At 37.6% G+C, this 27,301-nt stretch overlaps 1 protein-coding gene across 1 annotated transcript; it reads right to left on the bottom strand.

The window, feature by feature from the left end:
• Positions 1–26,737, bottom strand: slc35h1 (solute carrier family 35 member H1). Its single transcript, XM_082144570.1, has 42 exons — positions 26,602–26,737; positions 25,535–25,656; positions 22,542–22,646; positions 19,330–19,473; positions 18,124–18,279; positions 16,714–16,902; positions 15,933–16,100; positions 15,485–15,604; positions 14,143–14,307; positions 13,453–13,611; positions 13,188–13,357; positions 12,775–12,904; positions 12,208–12,353; positions 11,976–12,105; positions 11,487–11,626; positions 10,814–10,940; positions 10,591–10,730; positions 10,338–10,470; positions 10,109–10,251; positions 7,805–7,934; positions 7,552–7,668; positions 7,292–7,438; positions 7,143–7,199; positions 6,780–6,818; positions 6,078–6,216; positions 5,853–5,995; positions 5,622–5,731; positions 4,930–5,088; positions 4,285–4,362; positions 4,098–4,184; positions 3,918–3,971; positions 3,300–3,395; positions 3,151–3,204; positions 3,000–3,053; positions 2,852–2,905; positions 2,688–2,759; positions 2,507–2,542; positions 2,360–2,426; positions 2,040–2,228; positions 1,868–1,945; positions 1,247–1,405; positions 1–1,141 (listed from the first exon to the last, which is right to left on the bottom strand). The coding sequence occupies exons 2-42, from the start codon at positions 25,629–25,631 to the stop codon at positions 1,113–1,115; spliced, it is 4,710 nt and encodes a 1,569-aa protein (XP_082000696.1). The 5' UTR covers positions 25,632–25,656; positions 26,602–26,737; the 3' UTR covers positions 1–1,112.
• Positions 26,738–27,301: the final 564 nt, after the last annotated feature.

Consider the following 27,301-nt stretch of genomic DNA (forward strand, 5'->3'; position numbering starts at 1 on the left):
TAATGGAAAAAACATTTATTTGCAGTTTGTACACCTTCTGGCAATTATAACGACAAATAATTGCATTGACATCTGTCATTTACACTGAGATAAAAGGCTTTCCTCCTGAAATACCGATTTTGTGCTATGTTGATTTGATCTGTTAAGCATGTCATTTGAAAATATATTACATCAAAAAGATATGCTTGCCAATAAAAGTTTCATGAAAATGACCTTACATGTTACGAATGTTTTCACTACTGCTTGCATACTAAAATTATGCTTGTGAAAATGGTATTTTGTAATCAGCAGTGATAACTAGTTATTTTGTCTGAAACCAAGGTGAATGCGAACAGTAACTTTCATTGACAGCATGACAGATCTGAGGTGAGTCAACTTTTTGATCTTTAACAGTTTCATTTCATTCAGGTTTACATAAACATGTATTAAAAACAAAAGACCATTTCACTTAATATAATCCTATAAAATACTATGAATGAACAGCATTTCTGCATATGTAAAAGACAATTAATATAATATCACAGTGTATTTCATATTAACAGATTGCTCTTGCAAAATATTTCTTATTTCATATTTTTAAAAAACACTTGATACAAAAACCAGAAAGAGATCAAACTGGAATGGAAAATATTGAAAGTAATATGCCTTCAACAATATACATTTAAAACGCATATAGTGCATTAAATACAATAAAATACATAAAGTAAAATAGTTGAAACATTCTTAGTGCGGATATTGTTCAGTAACACACTAGTTCCTCGTCTGGATACCAAAATGTCTGTCTCTGTAAAATAGAGTCTGAGTGTGTTGTGAGTTCCTCTGTGCTGAATAAATAGTTCTGCACATGAATCTGCTGTTGTGTTATAGCAGCAGATCAGGTTGAATACTGGGTAACACAGACAGTGTCAAGGATGATCAGTGCTTTGGTGGTCTCAGAATGGGTGTATTGAGCTGAGATCAGCTACCACTTTGAGAAAATAAAGTTAAAAGTGTCCATCAGAAGGCTCATTCAAAGTCAGCGTCTGGCAGAATCACTTTATCTGCAATGTCACACAATGTCTTTCTACAAAGGAGGATTCTGCAGTGCTGAAGTAAAAAAGCAACTTTTCAACTCAAGGTTGATATCCGATGTATGGATCCTCTGAAAAAAATGATGAAAACAGACAATTGGTCAGATCCAAACACTCAAATGGTCAAACATAAGCTTACACTGTTTTTCACGGTGGTCGTGATTGCATTTCTTCACCTGCAGCCGGGGGTCCTCGATAACATCCACTGCTGTCACATACACCAGGGGGTCCGATTTCACCTCGCTGACCTGAAGCTCCTGGAATACCTGGAAGTCCTGCTTTACCATCCTCTCCTTTGGGACCTGGTTCCCCTGTTTTAGTTTCACCTGGAGGTCCTGGTGAAGCAGAAACATATAGTGGTGCAATTAACACTTAACAAACCATTACAAATACATTATTTGGGTTTGTGCAGAAGCAAAGGTATGTAAAACAATAAGACCTATTTTCAGAAAAGCATCTGAAATTCAAAAGTAGGGGGTCAGTAAGATCCACCACAGAATCCTGAAAAACATTTATCCCGGTTTCCACATATTAATATGGAAATCTAACAGACCGAATGATAGTGTAAGTCTTAATATCTTAAACAATTGTGGCTCTCGGGTAAATTTATCTTGTTTTAAAAACGTTTAGATATTTTTAGGAAAACAAGACAAAAACACTGATTAATAAAAACAATTTGTTGCAGTGTTTTTGACACTTTTGGTAAAGGAAACCTAAATATTATGATAAAAATAATGACGACCCCATTAAACAATTTTACCAACACAGCTGTGCGATACACAAATATATTTCAATACCTGCAAAACCCTTTATTCCCTGTGGTCCCACCATATTTGGTCCTGGAGACCCCTTCTCACCCGGCATACCTCTACGTCCTAGAAGTTAATCACAGAATTAAGTACATCATTTAAATTCAAAATGCGACTACCATCAGATGTTTGCCTTAAGAAAGAAAGTGTCAAGGCTTACCCTGCTCACCAGGGTACCCAAGTTTCCCAGACTCCCCTCTGCTTCCTTGTCGACCCTGAGGGCCTCGGGTTCCAGGTGACCCTCTTCCCCCTGGTATACCAGGCTCTCCTGGTGGCGCTACTGGTTCCTGGATGGGCACTGGCTTCCGATTCATCTCATTCAGAAAAGCATCCAACTTCAGCACTTCATCTAGAACACAATTTATTATTAACTCATAATTAAAATGCAGTTACTCAGGCCAAGATTTCCATCAAGCTGCTTTTTAAATTCTGCATTTACTGTGATTGAATTAAAGCAGATGTAGTCAGTGTACTACATACTGTGCACAAGCTTTTCACAGGCCTGTGTAACAAGCTGGTAGATCATGGTAAGAGACTGTGGCTCGCCCTAATAAACAGAAGAATCAATACAATTTAATCATCGGTTTCAACGTTTGCAAATAGCAAACATGTCATTTTGTAACCTACCTTCTCTCCTCTCTCACCCTTACTTCCAGAAAGACCCTGTGAAAGAGAAAAAATAATGTGGTATTAAACATTAACCATTTTTATCATTTTTTTTCCCCAATTACATAAAAAATATTTTCTGGAGTTCTATCTTGGCTGGATTGTGTGGATCAAGGACATAAAGAGTAATTGAGTTTCTCACGGTGGGCCCTACAGGACCTAGTGGCCCTCTCTCTCCCACTGGCCCTGGATGACCAGGCAAACCCTGGAAACCCTACAAAAGTATAAACATGGATGTAAAATAGAGTGCAATAAAAAGCATGCATTAGATACTCCAATGAATGCATATATATAAAGCTGTCTTACTCTTGGTCCTGTGATTCCTGGGCTGCCCATGTTACCCTCCACTCCTCTGGTCCCCTGTGGGAATTTTATAGACAGAAAGATGAATGACAGACTAAACATTTCAAATGCACATAGGAAAATAACAGCCTTGAGCCACACAGAGACTTGCCTTAGGACCAGGGATGCCCTCTTCACCTTTCGGACCAGGAGGCCCTGGTAAACCCTGCGAACACAAAGTGAAGAAAGAGTGAGATATATCATAAATCAGCATGAAAAACACTTCTAATATAATCTGCTACAACCGTGGCCTAAAAGCTCACCTGACTCCCAGGCCTTCCGATTTCTCCTTTTTCCCCTCTTGCTCCTGGTGGACCCTTATTATAGACAATTTAGACAATAGAGAGAGTTTTAATCAGTTCCAAATGCTCATATGCATTAGCTCTTCTCTGTAGAACAAGTGTAGACATACCACTTTGCCCATTACGGTTATTCCTCGTGGACCAGCAGGTCCAAGAGTACCAAAGCCGCCCTCAGGGCCCGGTTTACCAGGTGGGCCCACCTCACCCTGAAGAGATGCAGAAAAGGGTCATATGCAAATATGCATTAAATTGATTAAAACTGACAGGAAAGACATTTATGTTTATATTACAAAATATTTTGGGTTCAAATAAATGTACTAATCATCAAAGGTGTCCACAAAAATATTAAGCAGCACAACTGTTTTCAACATTGAAAATTACACAAAATCAGCATTTTAGAATGATTTCTGAAGGATCATGTGACACTGAAGACTGGAGTAATGATGCTGAAAATTCAACTTTGCCATCACAGGAATAAAAAAAAAAAAAAAAAAAAAATAGAAAACAGTTATTTAAAATTTTAATAATATTTCACAATATTACAGATTTGACTGTTTAGATCAAATAAACGCAGCCTTGTTGATCATGAGTGACTTCTTTCAAATATCTTACCCACCCCAAACATTTTGAACGGTAGTGTATAATAGTCTAATATCAGTGATAAGAAAAATGTGGTGGTGTGGGTTGTAGGTTCAAACCCCACCAAGTCTGTAAGCGAGTTGCCCTACCTTTTGACCCAACTCTCCCTTTTCTCCCTTCTCCCCACGAAGGCCAGGTCTCCCCTGAAAACAGGCATATCATAACACTACTAATTATCATAACACTAATTATTCCAACCAACTATTAAAATGATTACACAAGCTATCTAATGTCAGCGTCGGTTTGAAAATGCAGCTTTGTAGTCTCACAGGTGGCCCGATGTCTCCAGGTGCTCCAGGGACGTCGGTGGTGCAGGTGCAAGCATAAGCAGGGGCTGGACAGCTTTCCTCGTCTCTCTAGAGAACAGAGAGTGAAGCAACTTTAAGGCATCCTGCACTACACTAAGTCAGTGCCATCCATATTGAGATGTTAACTCAACCTAGATTGATTGTGTACCTGTGAGGGCAGATCACAGCAGCTGTCTTCTGATGCCCAAGTAGTGTTGCACACGATCTCAAAGGACTGCAGCTGAAACTAGAGAAAAATACAATACACATGGCCTTAATATGTGTGTGTTATATTTGGGATCAGCAAGATGTTTTTTTAAAGAAATTTATATTTTTATTCAACAAGGATGCATTAAATTGATCAAAAGTGACAGTAAAGATATTTTTAATGTTACCATTTTTTTTATTAAATTAAAATTATGTTTCAAATAAATGCTGTCTTTTGAACTTTTGATTCATCAAAGAAATAATGAAAACATGAATAGCGGTTTCCAAAATATATGAAGCAGCACAATTGAAGGATCATGTGACACTGGAGACTGGAGTAATGATGCTGAAAATTCAGCTCTGCCATCACAGGAATTACATTTTAAAATATTTTTAAATAGAAAACATTTATTTTAAATTGTAATAATATTTCACAATTTTACCGCCTTTAGTTTTGATCACATAAATGCAGTTCTTTCAAAAACATTTTTAAAAATCTTACCGACCCCAAACTTTTGGACGGTAGTGTATGTACTGTTTGTATATTTTTATACCATATTTGAATTTGAAGTGAACAGTATGTTTGTGGTCATGAAGTGAGACTCACAGCTGCAGATCCACTGTGAGGTCCACGTGTCCTCACTAGTTTGCCCAGCATCTCAAAGCCATCAGTAGGCAAAGTTCCCAAGGGACGCGCGGGCCTCTCACCAACCCGCTGGCAGTCTACAGACAGTGATACGCTCACCTGACTGACTAACAAATGGATCTGCCCATCAAATCAGATAAAGAGAGAGAAATAATCAGTGGCAGCTTTAGTTTTGCATCTCTTTTCTTCCCTTACTAAAAGACTCTTCTCCAAGTCCCGCCTTAAACCATTGCTGACCAATACTACCTTAGCAACTGTTGCTATCTAACATTTTTCACGTTACACGACTTGAACCAGTGTACGGAGCCGTCTGCTCTCTAATCGCTCTCGCGGTACTTTGATGTCATTCATCAATCGGTCTATGCAGCGCCGGTTCAAGACGAACAAGCCTATAGTGCGTTTCTGAATTTGAGGACAGAGCTATGAAGATAGAGGTGTGATACTTTTGGGTAAGGGCGTGTTTGTTTTGGTGATTTCAAATATCTAAAATTGCTTACTGCACCTTCAATTTTAAAACAAATGGCAGATAACAATGCTTTGACATGCCACAATGCACTCGTACAAATAATAACCAATCATTGTTAGAAACCAGTGGGACATTCTGTAAAGCTTGTCTGACTGAGCATCAGAAACCAAAAATTTTTGCAACAAACCTTATGAAAACTGCCGTAGAAAACCGAGTGGACTTGTGGCTGGTCAAAGGTCAGTTCCTGTATCTCTCCTCTGTAGTCCAGACTGAAATACAGCAGAAGCTTCTTCTCAGCTAAATAACAAAACAGAGAAGAAGGATCTAATGAATTTGACTAGGGATTTAAAAATTCAATAGTCTGGCTTTTGAATTCAAACCATTCTTGAATTTATCTACAAAAGGTCTAGGCGCTTACGGTCCAGCACTACCCCCATCTTGGGCTGGAAGTCATTGTCCGTGAGCTGCCAGAGGGCGAAGGGTTCCCGGGGTGAATCCTGCAAGAGCCTAAAGGCTATGCTGATGGTGTGTTCTGGAGAAAATCCAGCCGGGTGGATGAAGCTGCGATAGACACGCAGGGTGTGAGCGGTGACTGCAGGGTGTATCTGGGCTGTTTAATGATATGTGTGCTTGTGTTTCTTACCCTGTGCTCTGGGTCAGCTGGACGTCTCTATAGAGGGTGTAACTGGGCAAGGTGCTGAAGATGAAAGGTTCAGCTGCCACACCCTCAATAGTAGAGTGAGCTCTCGGAGTAAGACCGAATGCTTCCATCATGTTGAAACCTAGAAAACACATGTACACATACACACACACAAATTCATGTTTTCTAACACAGTTCAGGGCTAAACAAAAAGGATAGCCTGTTAACTCGAGGTTTGTATGAGAGAGTTTATGAATGTAAGGATGGAGTTTCCTGTTAAAACAATGAAAAGAACTATAATTTCCAGCTAATTTTATTTGTAAAGAAAATTTTATATTTGATCAAATTTATATTAAGTAATGTTAAAAATACTTTATTTTAAGATAAATATTAAATGCAAAAATTACATTAAAATAATAAAAGTATTTAGTTTTTTTTAAACAAAATATTATATTAATCTAATAAAAAAAATTGTTATATTAAAATGAGAAATAAAAAAAATATTGCACCTAAAATATTGGTCTGACTGGGCAAAAATACAAAATCTTACTGTTGAGCCCTGCATTAGCATAATATTGCTCTCTGAGAAAGGCAGTAGGCTTCTTTCTTGGTTGTTGAGGTCATGAATTCGATTCTCAGGAAATGCATGAATTGATCATATGAACAACAAAAATTCAATGCAAGTATGCAAAAATATTAATATACCTTTAATCACATGATTTCTGACTGTCATCTCAGGACACACTGAGAAAGAAAGAAAGACAGCATGTTATGTTTAAAGAAAGCTGCGTTTTTACCAAAAGCAGCGTATAGGCCTGTTCACACCAAAAGTAAAGCGGAAAAGCAAAGCGAATTGCTTGCAGTACATTTGCATTCAGTAAGTTTCCATAGCTTGATTAATAAAAAATGATCCACTCACCAAAGAAAAATAACGTTGTTCTGATGTCAAATTAATTGTTTTAATATGAATAGATCAAAAAGGTATGCATTGTTTCTATTCAAAATCTTCTTTGCACTGAATATTCATGAAAATATTTGTGTTTAGTATAAATTGCCCTGAACTCTTACCTTCTCTTTGTATGGGATGCAGACGAGGAGGAACCTGAATTCTCACCGGAGCAGTTGCTTTATGAGAGAATTACATGCTATTACCTTTGAGCAAAAAATAACATCAGTTCTTTTTTTGGGCTAACATATGTGTCACACAGGATTCTGACCTGTGGGGTGAAGGATGGTAACAGCAGCGCCCTCTACTGTTCCCAGACGGGAGTGCACACTGATGCGGTACACCGTCTCAGACTGCAGCTCAGAGAAACAGTGACTGCTGCTAGTAGCATCTACTATCTCATCCTTAGTCTGTTTATCTGAGCACAAACGTACAGAGTGAGAAATAAATGACACAAAACAAACTGCCTAGTTTCCACACACACAAACAAAGTTCATGATGCATTATGATGGTTCATTTCAGAGCTGGTACCTCTGAGGGCCTGGATGACTACGCGATAACCACTGACTGCTGGTACGGGCCTCCAGGACACACATATACTGGAGTGGTCAGACCGCACCACGCTCACGCTGCTCACCCGCAGGCTGGCTGGTTGTGCGGAGAAACACATAGGAGATTAAGGACAAGACACTTTCTGGCAGTGCAGTGTGAAGTGCAAAGTACATACTTGGTCAGTACACACTAAAGATACTGTATTTGATGTGAGTGTGTGTGTGTGTCTCACTGGTTTTCCCCTGGGCTGAGGCACTGCCGCCCTCTCTGCTGCGGTACTCAGCAGTCACCAGCACGCTGTAACGAGTGTCAGGCTGCAGATTCTGCAGCAGGACGCGCCTAGAGCTGCCTGGCAATGACACCTATTAAAAATAACCAACATGACAACATTACACCGCACCATATTTATAACACAACAAACAAATTAAGAAATAGTGAGAAGTTCCAGGGTTGTTAATATTATTTTGAATTTAGTTTTTACCTCTATTTTTTAAATCTATTTATTCTTTGGTTGATTATACTTATTCATTATTTGTTTCTATTTTTTCTTTTAATTTGTCCTTTTAAATTTTTTCATGATTTTTTTGTTCAGTTTAGTCTTATCAATGCTTTTCTAGTTTTTTTATTTTTAGTATTTTAGAGCTGCAAAAGTTATACAATTATAATTATTAAATTAAAATGATAAAATATTAAGTTATACAATTTAAATAGATTTAAAATATTTAAAAATATCTAATATCTTAATAATAATATCCTAATATATGATATACACACACTAAAGTATAGTAGAGTAATACTTTAGAGTAATACTATAGTAGGGTTGGTAAAGTAGAGTAAACATATCGGTAAGATGTTTTTGAAAGAGGTCTTTTATTCTCACCAAGGCTCCATTTATTTGATTAAAAATACAGTAAAAACAGTTATAATGTGAAATTATATTACTATTTAAAATAACTGTTTTCTGTTTGAATATATTTTAAAAAGTAATTTATTCCTGTGATGGCAAAGCTGAATTTTCAACATCATTACTACATGGTGGGCCCAATCATACACAGGGCGGAATGCAGCACCATGCAAGTGTTTTTCTAGTTTCAGCCTGACGCAGTTATCATTTTCACGTCCTGCGCCACGTTGTTTAAACATCAAATCTACACTCTGCTTATTAAACACACAGAGCACACAAACAGGCCAATTGGCAAATATGAAAAATAAAAGGATTACAATGTAAAAGATTCATATTGTGTACATAAAGATATGGTGGAATCCGGCTTGTCCCGTAGATTGTCTGCTTGCGCACTTTCACCTTTAAAACTTTTAACCTTCGTGCACGAGCAGATCCGTTTGCTCTCTGGAGAAGCATTCAGTCTTTCCGCTTGTAAATTCGGCATGTAAATAGCGAATCAATCATGGCGCGAGCGCAACTGGCTTTTAAAGGGAATGGGAGATGAGGCTCTGATTGGTTTATTGCACGTTACGCCCAAAACACACCAATTACTCATTAAGAGAATAAAGACAACCATTTTAGACCATGCGCTGGGCTCGCAGACCATTTTTCTCGTTGTTAAACTAGCAAAAGTGGATTCGGACAAGCCCTAACTGCACTTGCGCCGTGCGCTTTAGACCATGCGCTTAGATCGTTAAAATAGTGCCCACAGTCTTCAGTGTCACATGATCTTTCAGAAATCATTTCAATATGCTGATTTGACGCTCAAGAAACATTTCATATTATTATCAATGTTGAAAACATTTGTGCTGTTTAATATTTTTCTAGAAACCGTGATCAATTTTTTCAGTATTTGTTTGATGAATGGAAAGTAATATATAGGATACAAATCTTTTGTGACATTATAAATGTCTTTACTGTCCCTTTTGATCATATTCATGCATACTTGCTAAATAAATGTATTAATTTCTTTCTTTTTTTATTCTTACAGACCCCAAACCTTTGAACACTATATCATTTGACTTTTTATAATTAATCAGGATGAGTTGTAAGATTTCATAATATATGGTGTCAAAAACTAAAATTAATTTGAGGTCATTAATTTATTCATTTGAAAGTCACTAAATTGTTGTAGTTTAGTTAAAAAAAATATTTTTTTTCAAAATATATATATATAAATTTTTTTATTATATATTTTTTTATTTGTATTTCAGTTTTTCATTTAGTTGTTGAGAACTAGATCTTTACATTGTCTGAAGAAAATATGACTGGTGAAAATATGACTGGAAAAGCGCTTACAAATAAAAATTATTATTATTATTAGGCGTTTGCTCAGGCAACGTAAGTGGTTTCAAAGGTGCTCTAAGCGATGTCACGCGTTTTTTGGGCCAATTTTTTTTTTTTTTTTACATACACCTTTAAGTGCCTTTTGTAAATGGTTACTACATTGTTCTGAGTGGTTCCTATAATAGCCCACCACATATCTCTATAACAGCAGGTCCCTCAATAAGGTGCATGTTGATGGAGAGAAGGCAATTCAACTACACAAAGCCAATACAAAATAAAATGTTTCACTCTTCAAAAAGCACTCACTGTGTTCTCCCTCGTTTCCCCATTGATGGGAGTGTATGACACACGGTACTGAAGTACATGTGCGTTGGGATGAACCCAGGTGACCAGCATACTGACTGCCGTCTCCTCTGAGATGGATAAACTGCTCGGACCACCTCCAGACACTAAAGCAGCACAAAAAAATGCAACAAAGTTATTTATGTATTGTAGTCAAAGTTTTTTTTATATGCGTATGAGTTTATATACTTACAGGTGCTGTATCGTATGGCCACAGCCTCACTTTGAGCCCCATCCGCATATAATGCAGAGAGTGAAATCTGATATTCCTTATCTTCCTCAACCTCTTCCAAGATTGCCCCCTCACTCTCTCCATCTACTGTCAGCTGGAATATACCCATGAATGACCATCTATTACCAAATTACTCTAGCCTCTTACTAAATTCAGGTAGTCATCAAAACTATTTCAATCAGTAGAATCTCTAGTAGCTAGAGTTGGAGCGAACCTGCCTGAGGTCTCCTCCACTGAGGGAGATCCATTTGATGAGATAAGAGACCACATCATCCGCCGCGGCTTCCCATCGCACTGTTATGTCACTGCCGGAGAAGTTAGTGACTCTCAGATCTGAGGGAGCCGGGACCCTCACTGAAATATCAAAGAGCATTTAAGCAACAATCTTCCAAACTGGAGACAAAAAACGAAACTAGTCAAAAATGTGTGTAACTTACAGGTAGTGACATTGGCTGTGACAGGAGTGGACAGACCCTTTTCATAGAGTGACTGGACTGATACCAGATACCTGGAGAGGGAAGACAGATTCTGCAGCAACACTGTGTTCACACCTTTGACCTCCACCTGAGAAACAGAGAGAATGAGTACATACTGTACACTACAGCTCAAAAGTTTGGGTTTGGTACATTTTTTAAAAAGTTTTTGAAAGAAGTCCTTTATGCTCACCAAGGCTGCATTTATTTGCAATAATAATAGTAATATTGTGTAATATTATTACAATTTAAAATGTACAATAACGGTTTTCTATTTGAAGTCATTTATTCCTGTGATGGAATTTTTAAACATCATTACTCCAGTCTTCAGTGTCACATGATCCTTTAGAAATCTTTCTTATATGCTGATTTTGTGCTCAAGAAATATTTATTGTCGATTTTGTGGAAACTGAAATGGAAATCTTTTGTAACAATAATTATGATGTTTACTCTCACTTTTGACCAATTTAATGCATCCCTGCTGAATAATAAAAAATCGTAATGACCACAAACTATTAAACGGTAGTTTAGCCTGTACTAGTGTAACTAAAACATGACAAGAAAGAAAGACTCAAAGCTATTTGGGACATCAGAACCTCATCAAAAACCTAACAAGAGACTTTTGGGATCTGCTTACCTGCTTGACATCACTGCCATGATTGGTGCTGTAGATGATGCGGTGGGATGGAACATCGACAGCTCCAGGGACCCATGTGACCTTCAGAGTGCTATGACTGACCATGGGAAATTGCAAACTGAGAGGAGATGGCAATTGGGCTGAAAAAAAAAATAGACAGACGAGAGAAAGAACAGATGGAATGAGACGTTCCTTACAGTTCTTAGAACCGTTTGGTTTAAGAAATTTCTCAAAATATCTTCTTTTATGTTCCACAAAACAAAAGAAAGTCATTCAGGTTTGGAATGACATGATGGTGAGTAAATGTTTATATAATTTAGCATTTTATAAAGACCTGTCACACCATATTTGTGACGCCCTAGAAAAAAAAATGTCATTGTGGGAAGCGGATAAAAGTGTGTGTGAGCATAAAAAAAATCAGTTGCCCACAGACCTCAGATAGAAGTAGATACATTTCTACGTAAATGCTGAAAATGAATCGATATTTACATGTGGTTCCAATGGCTGTGATTGGGTCACTAGGGTCCTCATCATACAAAGCATAAAGTGTGACGGAGTAATCTGTGGACGGCATCAGATCCACCAACTCCACATCCGTCTGAGCAGGTCCAAACTTCACCTGGCACAAAATACAAGAGCACAGGAAAGGCATTAAACCAATGTAACATAATTAGAAACCCTGAGCCATATGGTGAGACATCACAGGATTCCAGACTCACACCTCTTTGGCATCATCAGGCTCTCCATCATTAAGGGCTGAGTATAAGGCCATGTACTGTGTGGCTCCTGCGGCTGGTTGCCAGCGCACCCGCAGACTGCTGGGGGAGGAGGCGGTGACTTCTAGAGCTTCAGGTATCGCTAATGGTACTTTAAAAAAGGAGAGCATTCATTAAACCAAACTAGCAGCATAAAAATATCAGCGAAAATTTTCAGAAAAACCAGCATGAATTTTCAGAACAATTAATGTACTTGAACTGCATGAACTCCACAAGTGTGTGAGGAACCTGATGGACATGTTCTTCAGACTGATTTGAGATGATCCACAGAAGCTTCAGTAGAAGAAAGCATATCTGACCGAAGGTTCAAAAACTCACATGATCAATGTCACAAATGTGCTTATTTGATCAGTGACCTAAATATAGTGCAGAATTCATTTTTATCATAACATTTATTTATTTCAATTTCCTCCTTATTTCCAAGTTTTGAATCCCAGATTTTCAATGTGGTCTTAGAACAGTATATATATAAGGAAATGTTATCAATGAGCATTTTCAATGCTGAAACTCACACGTGGTGAATGTGCCTCTGAGAGCAGAGCCCACATTGTTCTCATAGACGGGGAAGATGGACAGGTGGTACTGCGTCTGTGAGGACAGTCCTGTCAGCAGTGCCGTGGAGTCCGTTCCATTCACCACCACCTGAGATCAATCAACAACATGACTACCATGCATGCATGATGTGAGTTTTCTGAATGCAATTATAAATACAGCAGAGACAATGTCCTGTAGGTGGCGCCAACAAACCAACCTTTCCTCAATTACTCGTGCTCCAAAGAAAAAATAAACACTGCCATCTGATACAAGAAATTATAGCTTTTTACATATTTACAGGAAAACAGCCTCAAGTGTGTATCAATGGCCGGTAGATCCTAACTCTTAGTCTAACCTACACAGACATTTTAGTGCTGGACACTTGGCTCACCTCTTTCAAACTCTGTCCTTCGGCTGTGTGATACACGACTCTGTACTGTTGGGGACCTCTGCTGGGAGCCGTCCAACGCAGACGCACCTCTCGCGAGCCTAGTCCAACATACTGCAGATCAGATGGGCTGGGATAGGACAGAACTGGGTCTTCAGTGGGTCGCTCCATTCCTTTTTACAAAAGATTCATGACGTTTCATTTAAGTACATAGAAGAAATTTGTAGGATCAAAATAATGAAAACAAATGTGTGTGTGATTGACCTACTCTTCGCTTTTATACGGTCCTCAATCTTGCCACAGAGGATGCGTGCTAGTCTTCCCACCAGTTTACTGAGCAGAGGAAAATCATTCACGTTATATACATTCAACTCCAGTGGTTCAGACGCCACCTGCCTCAACTCTGCCTCATCTGCATTTTTCACACCTGGACATGAGTGGGAAATAAAAAATAAAAAACATAAATATATACATAACTACATACATATATATACATAACTACAACAAAGGTCATTTTAAATATACAGTATATATATATATATATATACACACACACTACCATTCGCAAGTTTGGGTACAGTATTTTATTTTTAAAAGATACTTTTATTCAGCAAAGATGCATTAAATTGATCAAAACAAAAGTGACAGTAAATACATTTTTGATGTATCAACATTAATAATAGTGAATAAAAATGCAGAAAATCAGCATATTAGAATCACTTCTAAAGGATCATGTGACACTGAAGACTGGATTAATTGTAATAATATATCACAATATCACTGTTTTTACTGCATTAATCAAATAAATGTAGTCTTGAGACTTTAAAAAAAAACATCACAATCTTACCAACCACCAACTTTTGAACGGTAGTGTATTTATTTGCAAACAGTGTTCATCTTCATAGCCTCTCTTAAATTCATTACACTCCATGTGCGATTTGCTATGAGAGGCTCTAACCTATAGCAATGATCTCCACGCCGGCATTCTTCAGCCTATTGGCTGCAGCAATGGCATCATCCTGAGATTTCCCATCAGTCAACAGCAGCAGGAATTGTGGGGTGTTGGGCCGTGCCCCTACCTTCTCCTTTAGATTGTTCTCAAGAGCGTGGATTAAAGCCTGACCTTAGGTACAGACATCATGATATTAAAAATAGACAGGGAAGTAGTTCACATTTGCAGACAAATTCAAGTATTGGTTTCATAAAAGAATCCTATCATCACTGCTAGATTACACTGTTGGATCTGTGCAGTAAAGCGGACTAAGATTATTAGACAAAAAACAATAAGCCACAATATGCTGTGCATTTCAGTGACTTTACAATGGGCAAGAGGTGATCTTTGGAATGATGTAACCCTCTTTACCACAGGAGACATAATTGCTTAGAAATGGTGACAATGACAATATGATACAATACATAAATGTTCAATAGATATTAAAGTGCCCCTATTATGGTTTTTCAAATATTCCCTTTCATGCAGTGTGTAATACAGCTGTTTGTGAATGTAAACTTTCTGCAAAGTTTTAAAGTCGAAAGTGCACAATAAATAAAGTTATTGTCTCCCAAAAGAAAGAATCGACTCTGAAACGCCTTTAAAGGTCGTTTGGGTTTCGAATCCCACTGCTTTACAGTTTTACGTCACTAGAAGATACATTTGCATAATGCCCGCCTATGTTGTGCGTTGTCCGCCTACAAACAACTTGACCCGCCCTCAACGGTCAGTTCAACGCCGGATTCGCAAAACACTTGCTCTTGAAAGATGGGTCAGTGCCCAGTTTACTTGGACCAGCTTTCTCCTCAGAATCACAACTTGTGTAAGTTTCTGTATTGAAAGTACTGAAATACTTCTTCTAATCAGCTGTGGGCGACTATTACCTAAAACTGTGTCTATTAATGCAGATTGCCTTTCGTTCTTACTACTTTGAGTAAAAAAAGCGTATGTGCTGGGCGAACATATGCACCGTTATTAATACAGTTCCCACATGTGCAGCACAATAAATTAGAAAAATGCACATCGGTTTGTTGATCGACATACTCTTGTTATGTGGTGACGAATTACAGTTGAAACATCTCATAATGTACCTCAAACTAAGAAGTTTATCAGTGAGAAACATATAGTATATTTAGACCGATAAATTACAGACAAATGCTCATGGGTATTTATGGTTGCCAGGCATCATAATACATTACTATATAATGTGCATTCACAGGGGTGCATTTAAGTCTAAACTTTTCTTTTTATAATATTTATTAATATCAGGTTGGTAAGGAATATAAAAAGGTAAAATAGCAACAGTTACCAGTGAAAGTGTTTCCTCCCTTGTATCTGAAGTTCCTGATGGCCTCCAAAAGCGGTTCTCTAGAGGTGAAGTTATTAAGATGCCACTCTGTGCGTGGATCTCCACTATACTGAGATAATGCTGAAACAACAACAAATTAATACTTTTAAACAGTAATGATGTATTAAACTGATCAAAGGTGACAGTAAATAAATGTTTTCAACATTGATAATAGTAAGAAATGTTTTTTGAGCAGCAAATCATCATATTAGAATGATTTCTGAAGGATCATGTGACACTGAAGACTGGAGTAATGATGCCAGCAATTCAGCTTTTCCATCACAGGAATAAAATACATTTTAAAATATATTAAAATAGAAAAGTTATTTTAAATTGTAATAATATTTCACAAATATGACTGCTCTTACTGTATTTTCGATCAAATAAATGCTCTTGTTCTGCATCTCACCTATCTGCACGCCCTGTGGGCCGATGTAAAAGGGGACGGCCAGGCCCTCCAGGAAGTCACGCACTTTTCTGAAGTTTGTGCGGCCGATGCTCCAGGATCCGTCCACCAGAAGGACCAGATCTGCCTGAATGCCAGCACTGCATTCAAACGGCTTCCGGGTGGAAACAGCTTAAGACACATTGGGCAAGATTCAAACACTGCTGTTTTAATAAGGCAACATAAACTGAGTGTGAGAATGTCTTTTAATGTCTCTTAGCCTGTGCATGTTTGCAATTATATTTAGCTGTGAGGGGTATTCATGAGTCTTTTCACACCTGCAAACATTAAGCAATCCTCTCTGCTCCTATATCAAGCTCTTTGTGAAGTGATTTTGCAAGATAATGTTTTTTGTCAATTCATATACAGTATGTGTGTGTTCCTCCACAGTGCATTCCAATCTATGCGTTTGTTTTTAACAGATGGGAGGAAGGAGGGAACAAATTTCCCTCCTGAGGGCACACAAGGGGCCTTGATAACAACCTACAGTGTCATTAACTCCGGTTTGTCCCTAATTCTGTTATTATCCCTCACTCTACAGACACAGGAAACATCAACACAGCTCATTAACTCTGTTAAACACTGACCATAACATGTTCCTGTATCACGGGAGACTCTTTGAGTCAATGTGCATTTGACATTTATATTTGCATATGTATGAGGTCAATAACATTGTACATTATCTTTTTAATAGCTGTTTGTCCATCTGGTTGATTTATATCATCTGAAATGTGAGTGCTATTACCTGTGACAGTTTGGGTTGGGGTGGTTTTTCTTGGTTTGTTGGTGTTGGTAACCTCTTCTCTCACTGACTTCCCTCCATTATCTTCTTGATCACTTTTATCCTCAGTCTTGGATCGATTCTTGTCTTTTTTTTTCTTTTCTTTGGGGCTTCTGTCAACTTCTGGCTCAAGCTCAGGTACAGCTGGAGGCTCTATAGTAGCAGAAAGACATTACGAGTGAAAGATAAATAGCTAAATAAAAATGTTAAATGTACTGCAGCTAGAAAAAGCAATCTGGTCTCAGATTGATCCAAAATTCACAATAACTGTGAATCTGAGTTTGAATTACCTTAAAAGTGGGTGAATTTGACTCAAAAATGTGCATGACAATCAACACATTTGTACATATAATTGTGTTTATAAATGGTTAAATAGATGCGAGACTAATCACAATGAAGTATACAAGAAATGCAAGAAGACCATATGCAAGTCAGTATACAATTATTACTATGACACCATCACAGTTGGAGAATTTTAAACTTTAGTCCTAGATGTATTTAAAAGTAAAGTTTACATACATACACAAAAAAAAAAAATTATCTGCAAACCAAAATTTTGATGTATGTTAAGTGGTTTCAGAAGAATATTTGAGGATTGTTTGAGGTGTATCAAAATACAGAGTATAGCTAGTGATGGTGTCTGTATTCCCACACCCCGCACAGGTGGACAGAATCCCCTCCTTGTCCTGTCCTGTCCTGCACCATTGATTACAGGTGTTTGGGGGTGAATGGACTCTTATTAATAGGTTAGTGAAGGAGCTGGTGCCAGTTCCAACTATCTGTAGCCCCGCCAGTAAAAAACGCATAATGACAGAGAGGCCGTGGGACAAAAGGTTCCTTGGCTTTGTACACCTGGTTGGGCAGAAGCATGTTTGGTTTGTCTAAGAAATTTTCACAATTTTAGTAACACTGTTTCACACATCTGGAGCTTAGAGTGAAAACTACAAAACCAGGCATACACTGATATTTCACACTGCAAATGCAATTTTTTTAATGTCAATTACTTCAATTATTATTAACAGAAGTTCTCAATGTAAATATACTGAAAATGTTTTATTTATGATAATGGGCATAATTAAGCCTAGAACACAATATTAAGAAATATACACTGTGTTTTAATGTTTGAGGTATGCTCACCGAGGCTGCATTTATTTGATCAAAAATACAGTAAAAACAGTAATATTGTGAAATATTATTACAATTTAAAATAACTTCTCATTTAATATATTTTAAGATGTCATTTAATCCTGTGATGGCTTCTCACGAAACATTTCTTATTATTATCGATGCTGAAACGATCAAAATAAGTGATTGACAAACACATATTTGGTTAACTCCTGGGAAACTGGCAGACAATGTTTGCGGGTCCTCTACCTGTAGTCGTTGGTTCTCGGTAGAGCACGGTGGGAAGGGCCGCTAGAGCCTCCGTCACGTCATCCACGTCTCCAGAGCCAGAGCCAATGGAGGGAATTTTCTTCTTCTGCTCCCTGTTCCCGCTGCGGATCAACTCTTCCTCACGCAATCCATCGACTGTGAGAAAATGAGGAACAGGGAAAGTGAAGATGACTGGGAGGAGGATATAAAAAATAAACAGATAAAGCGTGTGTACACGTGAAATGTCGAATTAATGATACTTTTTTTGCTTATTTATTGGAAACTATTAGGCAAATCAGATTGCATAAAACAAGTAAAGCACTATTTTGTTAACACCAACACCTTTTTGATATATAAGCAGATCCACATGGAAAAACTGAGTGGATGCTTTGGCTTTTATGAGGGAACAATGGAATAATCCCCCTCAGACAAGCAAGCATGACCCTCTATCCAAACCTGTCCAGACCTGCACGCTCGACATAGTAACCTACTGTCCCAACCTCACATCCCAACGTTTCACAGATATTTGGCATAGTCTGCATCTTTTGGCAATGACAACACCAAGCTATTATGAAATAAAGTGCAGTCTACATTCTTATTTTAGCACATTCACAATTTCAAATGCAAAACCAGGTTCTTTACCAAGGCATTTCATCATCTGATATCAGGTTTCTTTCAGGGTGGTCGTGTTTTAAAACGTGTTTTAAAGGGAATTCCAAAAGTGTTTTGTGCCTGTAAAGACACAAGAGTCAGTCCCAGCCTGTAATCCAGCAGGAATCCACCATTTGACAGTGTCAATTACAGACAGTTCCCTGAACACCGTCTGTGTTTGTGTAGTTTGTGATGTGTTAAAACAAGGAATGGTTTCTGTACTTTGGGTCTGTGTTGACAGCTTCTGACCGCTGGGAACTATGACATAAAGATTTCTTTTTCCTCGCAGAAAGTTCCCCTACCTCCAACAACAATTGGATGGGAAACCTCTAATGCTGATATTAAACTTTGAGGTTAGGGTTAGTTACTCTACCTTTTTTGATACAGACATGAATGATTCCTCAAATCATGTGGCTTGATGTGCAGAGATTTATAATTAGTTTCCCTAAAGTAATCACACTTATTATTTCAGCCTGGCAGATGATAAAATGGGTGAAAAACTCAATAGAAGTTACAGGAACCACATAGCAACGTTCTGTCATCCTCCACTCTTACTGGTAAAACGTCTTTTTGCAACGAGTTTCTCCTGTGTCCCATTGAGCACCAGGACTTGGAGGAGGTATTCCTGTCTGGAGTCCAGGCCCGCTACCGTGGCCCGGCCGCGTGTAGTCGTCAGCATCAGCTCTGGCTGTTGAACCTCTGGAAAAGAAAAAGATTTAGATTTAAAGCTCATTTCAGTCAGATCTTAACGGCATGTGTCGGTGAAGATTATTTTGTAAATTCACGATGTAACGCAGCTTTGCAAAGTGGCAGATATATCGAAGTACATGGTTATTAAAATACAGTTCACTTTGGACTCCACATCAAACCTGCAATTCACTATTGGTCAGAGGGTGGAAAATGGCCATAAAAAAATACAAAATTCAGACTGTTTTTGGCAACAAAAAAATATGAATCAGGATGTCAGGGTGTCTCATTCCAGAAAAGTAACCATTATAAAACTGATATCAAAAGACGGCAGAGTGTGAGAGTTTATTACGAAACATGATTGCCTATTTCTGTCTGTCTCTGCCTGGAGCACTGTGGGGCATGTGTGCTGTTTGTTTTGCTGTGTGAACTTTCTCGAGACTGCAACAGACCTGTCTGGACTCACCTGAGCACAAGGGCGGAACAGTAGATAAGAGAGACAGAGATAAAGACAGAGAGAGAGAGAGAGAGAGAGAGAGAGAGAGAGAGAGAGAGAGAGAGAGAGAGAGAGAGAGAGAGAGAGAGAGAGAGAGAGAGAGAGAGAGAGAGAGAGAGAGAGAGAGAGAGAGAGAGAGAGAGAGAGAGAGAGAGAGAGAGAGAGAGAGAGAGAGAGAGAGAGAGAGAGAGAGAGAGAGAGAGAGAGAGAGAGAGAGAGAGAGAGAGAGAGAGGGAGGGGGTTTCACAGACAAATACAGAGTGGTAAAAAACAAGATGAAATGTCAGACAGAGGTGATATGAGCAAAGGCCATGACTATCCTCATTCCATCATCTCTCAAAAATCCTGATTTCCCATTCCTCACCTGTTCTGAATGCTTACTCAGTGAGATAAGAATGTACTAAAACCTTCTTTTTTTTTTCTTTTTTTGATGTGCCCTCATAATCTTTAATCAAAATAGAAACAATGATCCAATCAATTCCTAATGGACAAAAAAAAATCTTGTTCGAGAAGCAATTTTACTTGTTTACACGGCACAATAGGGAATCACAACTTCCGTTTCATAAGTAACATAATTTGATGTATTTACTGAAAAGTTTGTTTCAAAAGTGTCAAAATGCTGCTGGTGAATGAAATAAAACTGAGTGCTTCAGTGGAATCCAGTTTCTGTTATGTGCAGCGGACAAAATTTGGGTGTTTCCTCAGAGCAGCGGAGTATTTAATGTGCCCTGGAGCCAGCAGGTATGGCTGCTATACGCCTCACTGTTGTTCAATCAGTGTGCACCTTTTTTAGAAATTATGAACATTATGAATGCACATTGCATACATTGCTGTTCAAAAGTTTATGGTAAGATTTTTTTTTTTGGAGAGAGAGAGAAATGAATAGTTTTATTCACCAAAGATGCATTAAAATGTTAAAAAATGACAGTAAAGAATTACATTGTTACAAAATATATATGTTTTATATATATATATATATATATATATATATATATATATATACACAGTATATATTATTATTACTATTATTAATAATGTGCTCCAGTGAACCAGTGCTCCTCGCAAGATTTCTGGTAGAGTGAAAAGAATACTCAGAAGAGTTGTCCAAGAGCCAACACCAAGTTGTATGGTGTTTTTAGGGTAATGTGCACTGCCATTTCTCCTCCAAATATGGTGTGTATTATGGCATCCAAACAGTTCAATTTTGCTCTCATGTGACCACACTATATTCTCCCAGTATTTCACTGGCTTTTCCAAATGTTGTGCAGCAAACTTTAAATGAGCTTCAACATGCTTTTTTTTTCAGTAATGGAGTCTTGTGTGGTGAGCGTGCATACAGGCCATGGCGGTGGAGTGCATTACTTACTGTTTTCTTTGAGACAACAGTACCTGCTATCTGCAGGTCTTTTTGAAGCTCTCCACAAGTGATCCTTGGCTCTTGGACAACTCTTCTGATTATTCTTTTCACTCCTCTATCAGAAATCTTGCGAGGAGCACTGGTCGAGGCAAATTTATGGTGAAATTATTGTCTTTCCACTTCCGTATTATGGCCCCAAAAGTGCTCACTGGACCATTCAGAAGCTTAGAATGGCGCCTATAACCAATGCCATCATTATGTTTTTCAACAATTAGGTTGCGAAGGTCTTGAGACAGCTCTTTGCTTTTACCCATCATGAGATGTGTCTTGTGTGACACTTTGGCAATGAGACCTTTTTGTAGGCCATCATTTGGGACTGAACCAGCTGTTATTAATTTCCACTGACAGGGGGCTGGATTGCTTTTAATTACTGTAAGTTTTCAGTAGTTGTCTTGGCTTTCCATGCCTTTTTGCGCCTCCCTTTCTTCATGTGTTCAATACTTTTTCCCTGTGTCATTTCACATGATTACACATAACTTAATTTCTGAACTTATTTTTGTTTGTTCTTTGTATGTATGGCTTACTTGGGATGTTACCAACATCTGGTGAAAATTTCATGTCAATAGCACCTTTGGAAATATATTTACTGAGAAAAATGATGACGTGTTCAAGACTTATTTCCCCCGCTGTGTGTATATATATATATATACTAATTCACCAAAGAATTCAGAAAGAAATGTAGACGTAATTTTGTTTTTAAATTACACAATAATATTAAGCAGCGCTAATGTTTTCAATATTGGTAATACGAAATTTGACACTAAAGACTGGAATAATGGCAGCTGAAAATTCAGCTTTGCCTTCACAGTAATGAATTGCATTTTAAAATATACTCAAATAGAAAACACTTATTTTAAATTGTAATAAAATTTCACAACATTACTGTTTTCACGGTATTGTATTGATCAAATAAATACAGCCTCAGTGAACATAAGAAACTTCTTTCAAAAACATTAAAAATCATACTGACCCCAAACTTTTGAACGTATCTCTGTTATTGCATGCAAAGTTTTTGTCCACAGCAACAAAAAAGCACTTCAAATGTAAAAAATGCCGTCAAGCATATGACAGTGAGAAAAAGTAACAAAAAGGCAAATTAACATTATACTTTTAGTAAGAAGTAATGATGTAATCTTAATCATTTACCAATACCTAAAGCGGTCTCACCTGTGATGGGCCGCACACGGACCTTGTAACCCTGCACTGGCCCTTCCGCCTCCTTCCATTTCATCTGCAGTCGATCTTCAGACAGAACAGTCAGCTTCAGCCGGGCTGGAAATGCATTCAAAGACTTTACAAAACAAGCATTGTGGAAATGCAACTTCACAACACATTATTAGCAAAGAAACAGATCTATTACGACTGATAGACAATCGAAATGTCTGATAAGTTTGTGTCCTCTATGTAGAAGTCAGATGAGGGACAAAAACAAGCATGTAACTCCTAGAGAGAATCATGGGGAAAGAGGCCTGTATGTGGGACTAAGATATGTACGTCTTGAAAGATCAAAGTCTTCCTCTAAAAGCTTCTCAATGGCTTTTTTTCCTCCCCTCTAATATTTGAACTGGAAGTTTTTTTATTCATTCCTCCTTTTCCTTCATCACTGTTCTCTTGCTCAACTCTGCCCTTGTCTTCAGCTTATCTGCATAATTTCCACATGCCAGCTTGTCACAATCCCCTCTTTCATGTTTCCTGCTCCGTCTTTCCCTCTCCCCAGCTGTCCGCGAGCGCTCAAAGCAGGCCCTGTAATGCCCCGCAGGGTAACAGGAGGTTGAGGACCACAGGAAATCTGCTTTTCGGTGGGGTTGAAGGTCAGCCTGAAGGGGATGCATGCATGTAACGTCATAGCCCAGATGAGTTTTACAATGGGTACGACCCCAAAAACATGAAGATCTTTGTCCCCTCTTACTGTAGTGTCTTTAAGCTACGGATTATGTCGAGGGAATAAAATCAGGGACATGGTGAATGTTACATGCACTGTAAACATTTTTTTATTAATATATCAATATGCTTCATATATAAGATATCATATAATGTTAACTTAGATTTTACTGCATGAAGCATCATTTTTATACCCGTTAAAAATTTTTTTACAGTGTATTTAAAGTAACCCTGTTAATTTAGATTTTACCACATGAAGCATAATTTTTATACCCGATACATTTTTTTTACAGTGCATGAAAGCCAACGTTCCCCTGGTTTTATAATAATAATAATAATAATAATAATAATAATAACATCAATAATAATAATGAATAAAATATCTAAATTAGTAGGTTTAATTCAAGTAAAAACAAAAAATACCACATGAAGCATATTTTTATTCTTGATAAAACCTTTTTTATAATGCATGAAACCAATTATTTGACCATTCCCCTCATTTTTAAATAATAACAATAAACAAAATATTTTGGCTTAAAATGAAACCTGGTCATTTAGATGTTACCACATTAACCATCATTTTTATACCTGATAATATTTTTTACAGTTTAAAAATATTTCATTAGAAATTCATTCATTTCTAATGAATGGTGAAATGCTTGGCATTATGCATTAGAAAAAAATATATTATGAGGTATAAAAAATATGCTACATGAGATAACATCTAAATTAAAAGGCTTAATTCAAGTAAAATATTTTACTTATTATCATTATTATTAAATATGGCAATCAACTGCATTAGATAAAGATCCGTTTTAAGGGTCAAACCTGGTAGAAATAGCTCCTTTAAGGTAACAATATTTTTACAGTGGCAACAAATAAATATTAATGCTCTGCATTAACTGGCAGTGGATCAGAGGCAAAAGGAAGCTTTCTGGCCGAACACAGCAGCACCACCAACCCAGAAGTCAACAAATGTGCGGCCAAATGTTCAGACAAAAACAGTGTGGAAAACACACGCACAGCATGTATCCTCTAGGGAAGACAGAGATAACAAGAAGCCTAGAAAGGACATAAATTATTCCAAGCATTTTAAGGCAAATTTCTTTCCCAAATGTAGCAACGTCCACCAAGAGCTATGTGAAGTTGTCTAAGGATTCCACAATGTTGCACAAGGGCCTCAGGCAGGAATTCTGCATTCTAAAGACTATTCTATTCTGGTGTGCTGCTAACCAAAAATTTCCTTTCCTTTGGGAAAGTTACAATTTAGACAGAGTTGAATCAGTATCATTTGATTTTGGCTAAAGGTGTCTTTAGTGTCTAAATATGTCTTTCTGACTTTTATAGGTTTTTCATTGTTTTGTGGGGTTACAACACACTTTGTGGGTTGTAAATTCTGTCCCATTAGATAGACTTTTAGGAATGCAGTTGACATTTGACAAACGAAACAAAAGATGTGTGTTTTCTGGCAGTATTTCAGATACCATCATAATTACAAAGACAGAATAAAACATTTGAGAATGCCTTTACTAATAATAGTTTACTAAAAATAGTTGATTTCTTTAAGGCAAATATGATATAGTATTAGTGCTATATATTAGTATTATAACTATTACCATTCAGAAAAGACACAATTATGAGGGGGATATAATTAATATGATATTATATTTTCTTTTTAATATCTGAATTAACGGTTAAGAATATAACTACCATGTAAGAAACATTAACATTATAAAATTATACACTTGACCTTTGAATGAATGAAAAAGCGAATGTATTCCTGTCCCACAAAAAGAGCTATATATGGATTGCTATATTGTGGGCATGAAGGCTACAGAACTTGCTACTTGACCCTTTATTTAATTTTGAAGTGCACAGGCCTTGGATTTTGGTTAGAAAAGAGGACATCTAATTATGGAAGCACCAGGCACCAGCAATTATCCATGGCTCTTAAATTCTGAACATTTTCAAGGATACAGAGACGTGCGTAAAAATACAGGAACAAACAAACAGAAACTGCAGAATCTTAAGTGTTAGGGACTTACAATAGATTATGTTTAGTTTATCATTATCTGCTGTTTTTTAAATTTGTATTGTGCATGACCATTTCGATTACCTTTCCGTGCTTTACTTTTCATATATTTCGACAAAATAGTATTAAGCCATTGATAGTACATCAGCCATTTTTCGGTTATCAGTCACAACATGCAAAATAATTCCCAACGTCAACCAGAATTGTAATATTGTGTATATAGATAAAAGGCAACATATAGGCTAACCTTGGGTATGAACTTCAGAAACCAGCATAAGGAGAACCGTCACCAGGGTGAGTGTCGTTCGCTCTGGGAGGACGAGAAGAGGTATGTGGGCCATCATGATTGTGCTGGTATCAATTAAAGACCTGTGGGAAAATAGTCACTGTGAGCAATGCGAAAAATGAGTGTAACTTACATTCACTTCAAATAAACATCAAAGCGAGGTGAATGGACATTAATTGGCACCGTAAAGCTGATGTTCTCTGATGAAGCTGCATACAGAGAGTATTCCAAACCCTTTAATGTAACACAGCTATACCCTCCTAAACAATAAGGGGGGTGAGAAAGAGAGACAGAAAGAGATGGGACATTTACAAAAAAGGCTGCACCAGAAGTGGTCATTACAGGCCCATTGAAGACAATTACAAGAGGGAGGGAAAGCTGAACACCTGTTATATATTTATAACCAGACATGTCTGCAAACCTTAAAGTAAAGCATGTATTCAGCAAGTGAACCGACTCATTAAAATCCCACCTGTCCACATCAACAACAAAAAATCAATGGAGAGAACAGCAAATCTTTTCAGTAGTGCTGGTCTGATTCACACAAATATTATGTGTGAGAAGTGCAATTATTTGGCACTTTAATTGGACTCCTTCCCTCCCCGTGCTTTGGGCTATAATAGACGGTATTTACATGCATTGGCTTGTTGTACTGAATACAATAGAAACAGATGATATGGGGAACTTTAAAGCTCCGAATCGTCGAATCTGTTGTGATACCACACCTAAAGTGAGCTGTCGAAAGCTATTACCGCTACTAAGCGCAGTTTGAAACCTAGAACTGAAGCCGCCCGCATGAACTGCGCATTACTAGATGGTCTACTGTCTTTCTCATTAACTTAAACATTACATGACTTACATAGATAGGCTACTGCTCAACTCAGTTAGGAACCACTAGAAGCAATTACAGCGAGTCAAAGCGAATTCAACTTTTTTTTCTTTTTTTTTTAAACAGCAAAGCATTGGGAAACACACATATAATATATATCTGACTCTGATAAGGGTCTATTGGAAATAAAGTAGTTTACCTGAAGCTGAAGCGTGTACCTGACGCATTCCACACAGGTATGGGATGTTAACACATTGAGTCCCGGTCACTCACTTCCCATTCGCTCCCGTTTATGTCTCTACTTCGGTTGGGTTAGGTGTGAAATCTGATACGGGTGCAGTGCCCTCCTCTAGCAATATAGAGGCGGGGAATATACATATACTCAGGGTGGTTGGCTCTGGGTAGGCCTATATCAGCTGTTCTGCAAAGACTTTTGCAGCTAAAATCATACAACTTTTATTAGATTAAATTGTAGTTTCTCTGTGATGCATTTTTAACCTGCCAATTTCAAACCATTATGCTAATACAGCTAGATCAGGTTATGGCTGACAGGGTGGGGTAGGTAACAGTAACGTATCTTTAAAAAGTGTAACAACCATCCCACCTAACATAAAACTAAAAACTGTTTATTTTTAATGATTTTACAGTTTTTTTTTTTTGATGAGGTTTCAGGTCAGTCAGATCAGTTGCGACGACAATGTTGAAAGCCAGTGGTGAGGATTCTGAGACCTCAGACAATGAACACTTTTATGTTGCCTGTATGCAGCCATTTAGCAACTCAAAGCCAAAGGAAGTGTGGGTAAAATATTCCCTATGCAGTTTCCGTTAAAAACACAGATTTTTCAGATTGAGAATATTCACACACAGACACACAAATTTACACTTTTTTTTTGTTAGTC

The sequence above is a fragment of the Leuciscus leuciscus genome, assembly GCF_965113295.1.
Source record: "Leuciscus leuciscus genome assembly, chromosome: 18".
NCBI lineage: Eukaryota > Metazoa > Chordata > Actinopteri > Cypriniformes > Leuciscidae > Leuciscus > Leuciscus leuciscus.

What these genes read in the sequence shown, in the direction of transcription:
- slc35h1 (XM_082144570.1), bottom strand. Translation starts at nt 25,631, where the DNA reads ATGATGGCCCACATACCTCTTCTCGTCCTCCCAGAGCGAACGACACTC. An exon ending in TCTACGGCAGTTTTCATAAG is followed by an intron (nt 5,089 to 5,621) that starts GTTTGTTGCAAA and finishes TTTGATGGGCAG; the next exon opens with ATCCATTTGTTAGTCAGTCA. An exon ending in CTCACAGTGGATCTGCAGCT is followed by an intron (nt 4,363 to 4,929) that starts GTGAGTCTCACT and finishes ATTTTTCTCTAG; the next exon opens with TTTCAGCTGCAGTCCTTTGA.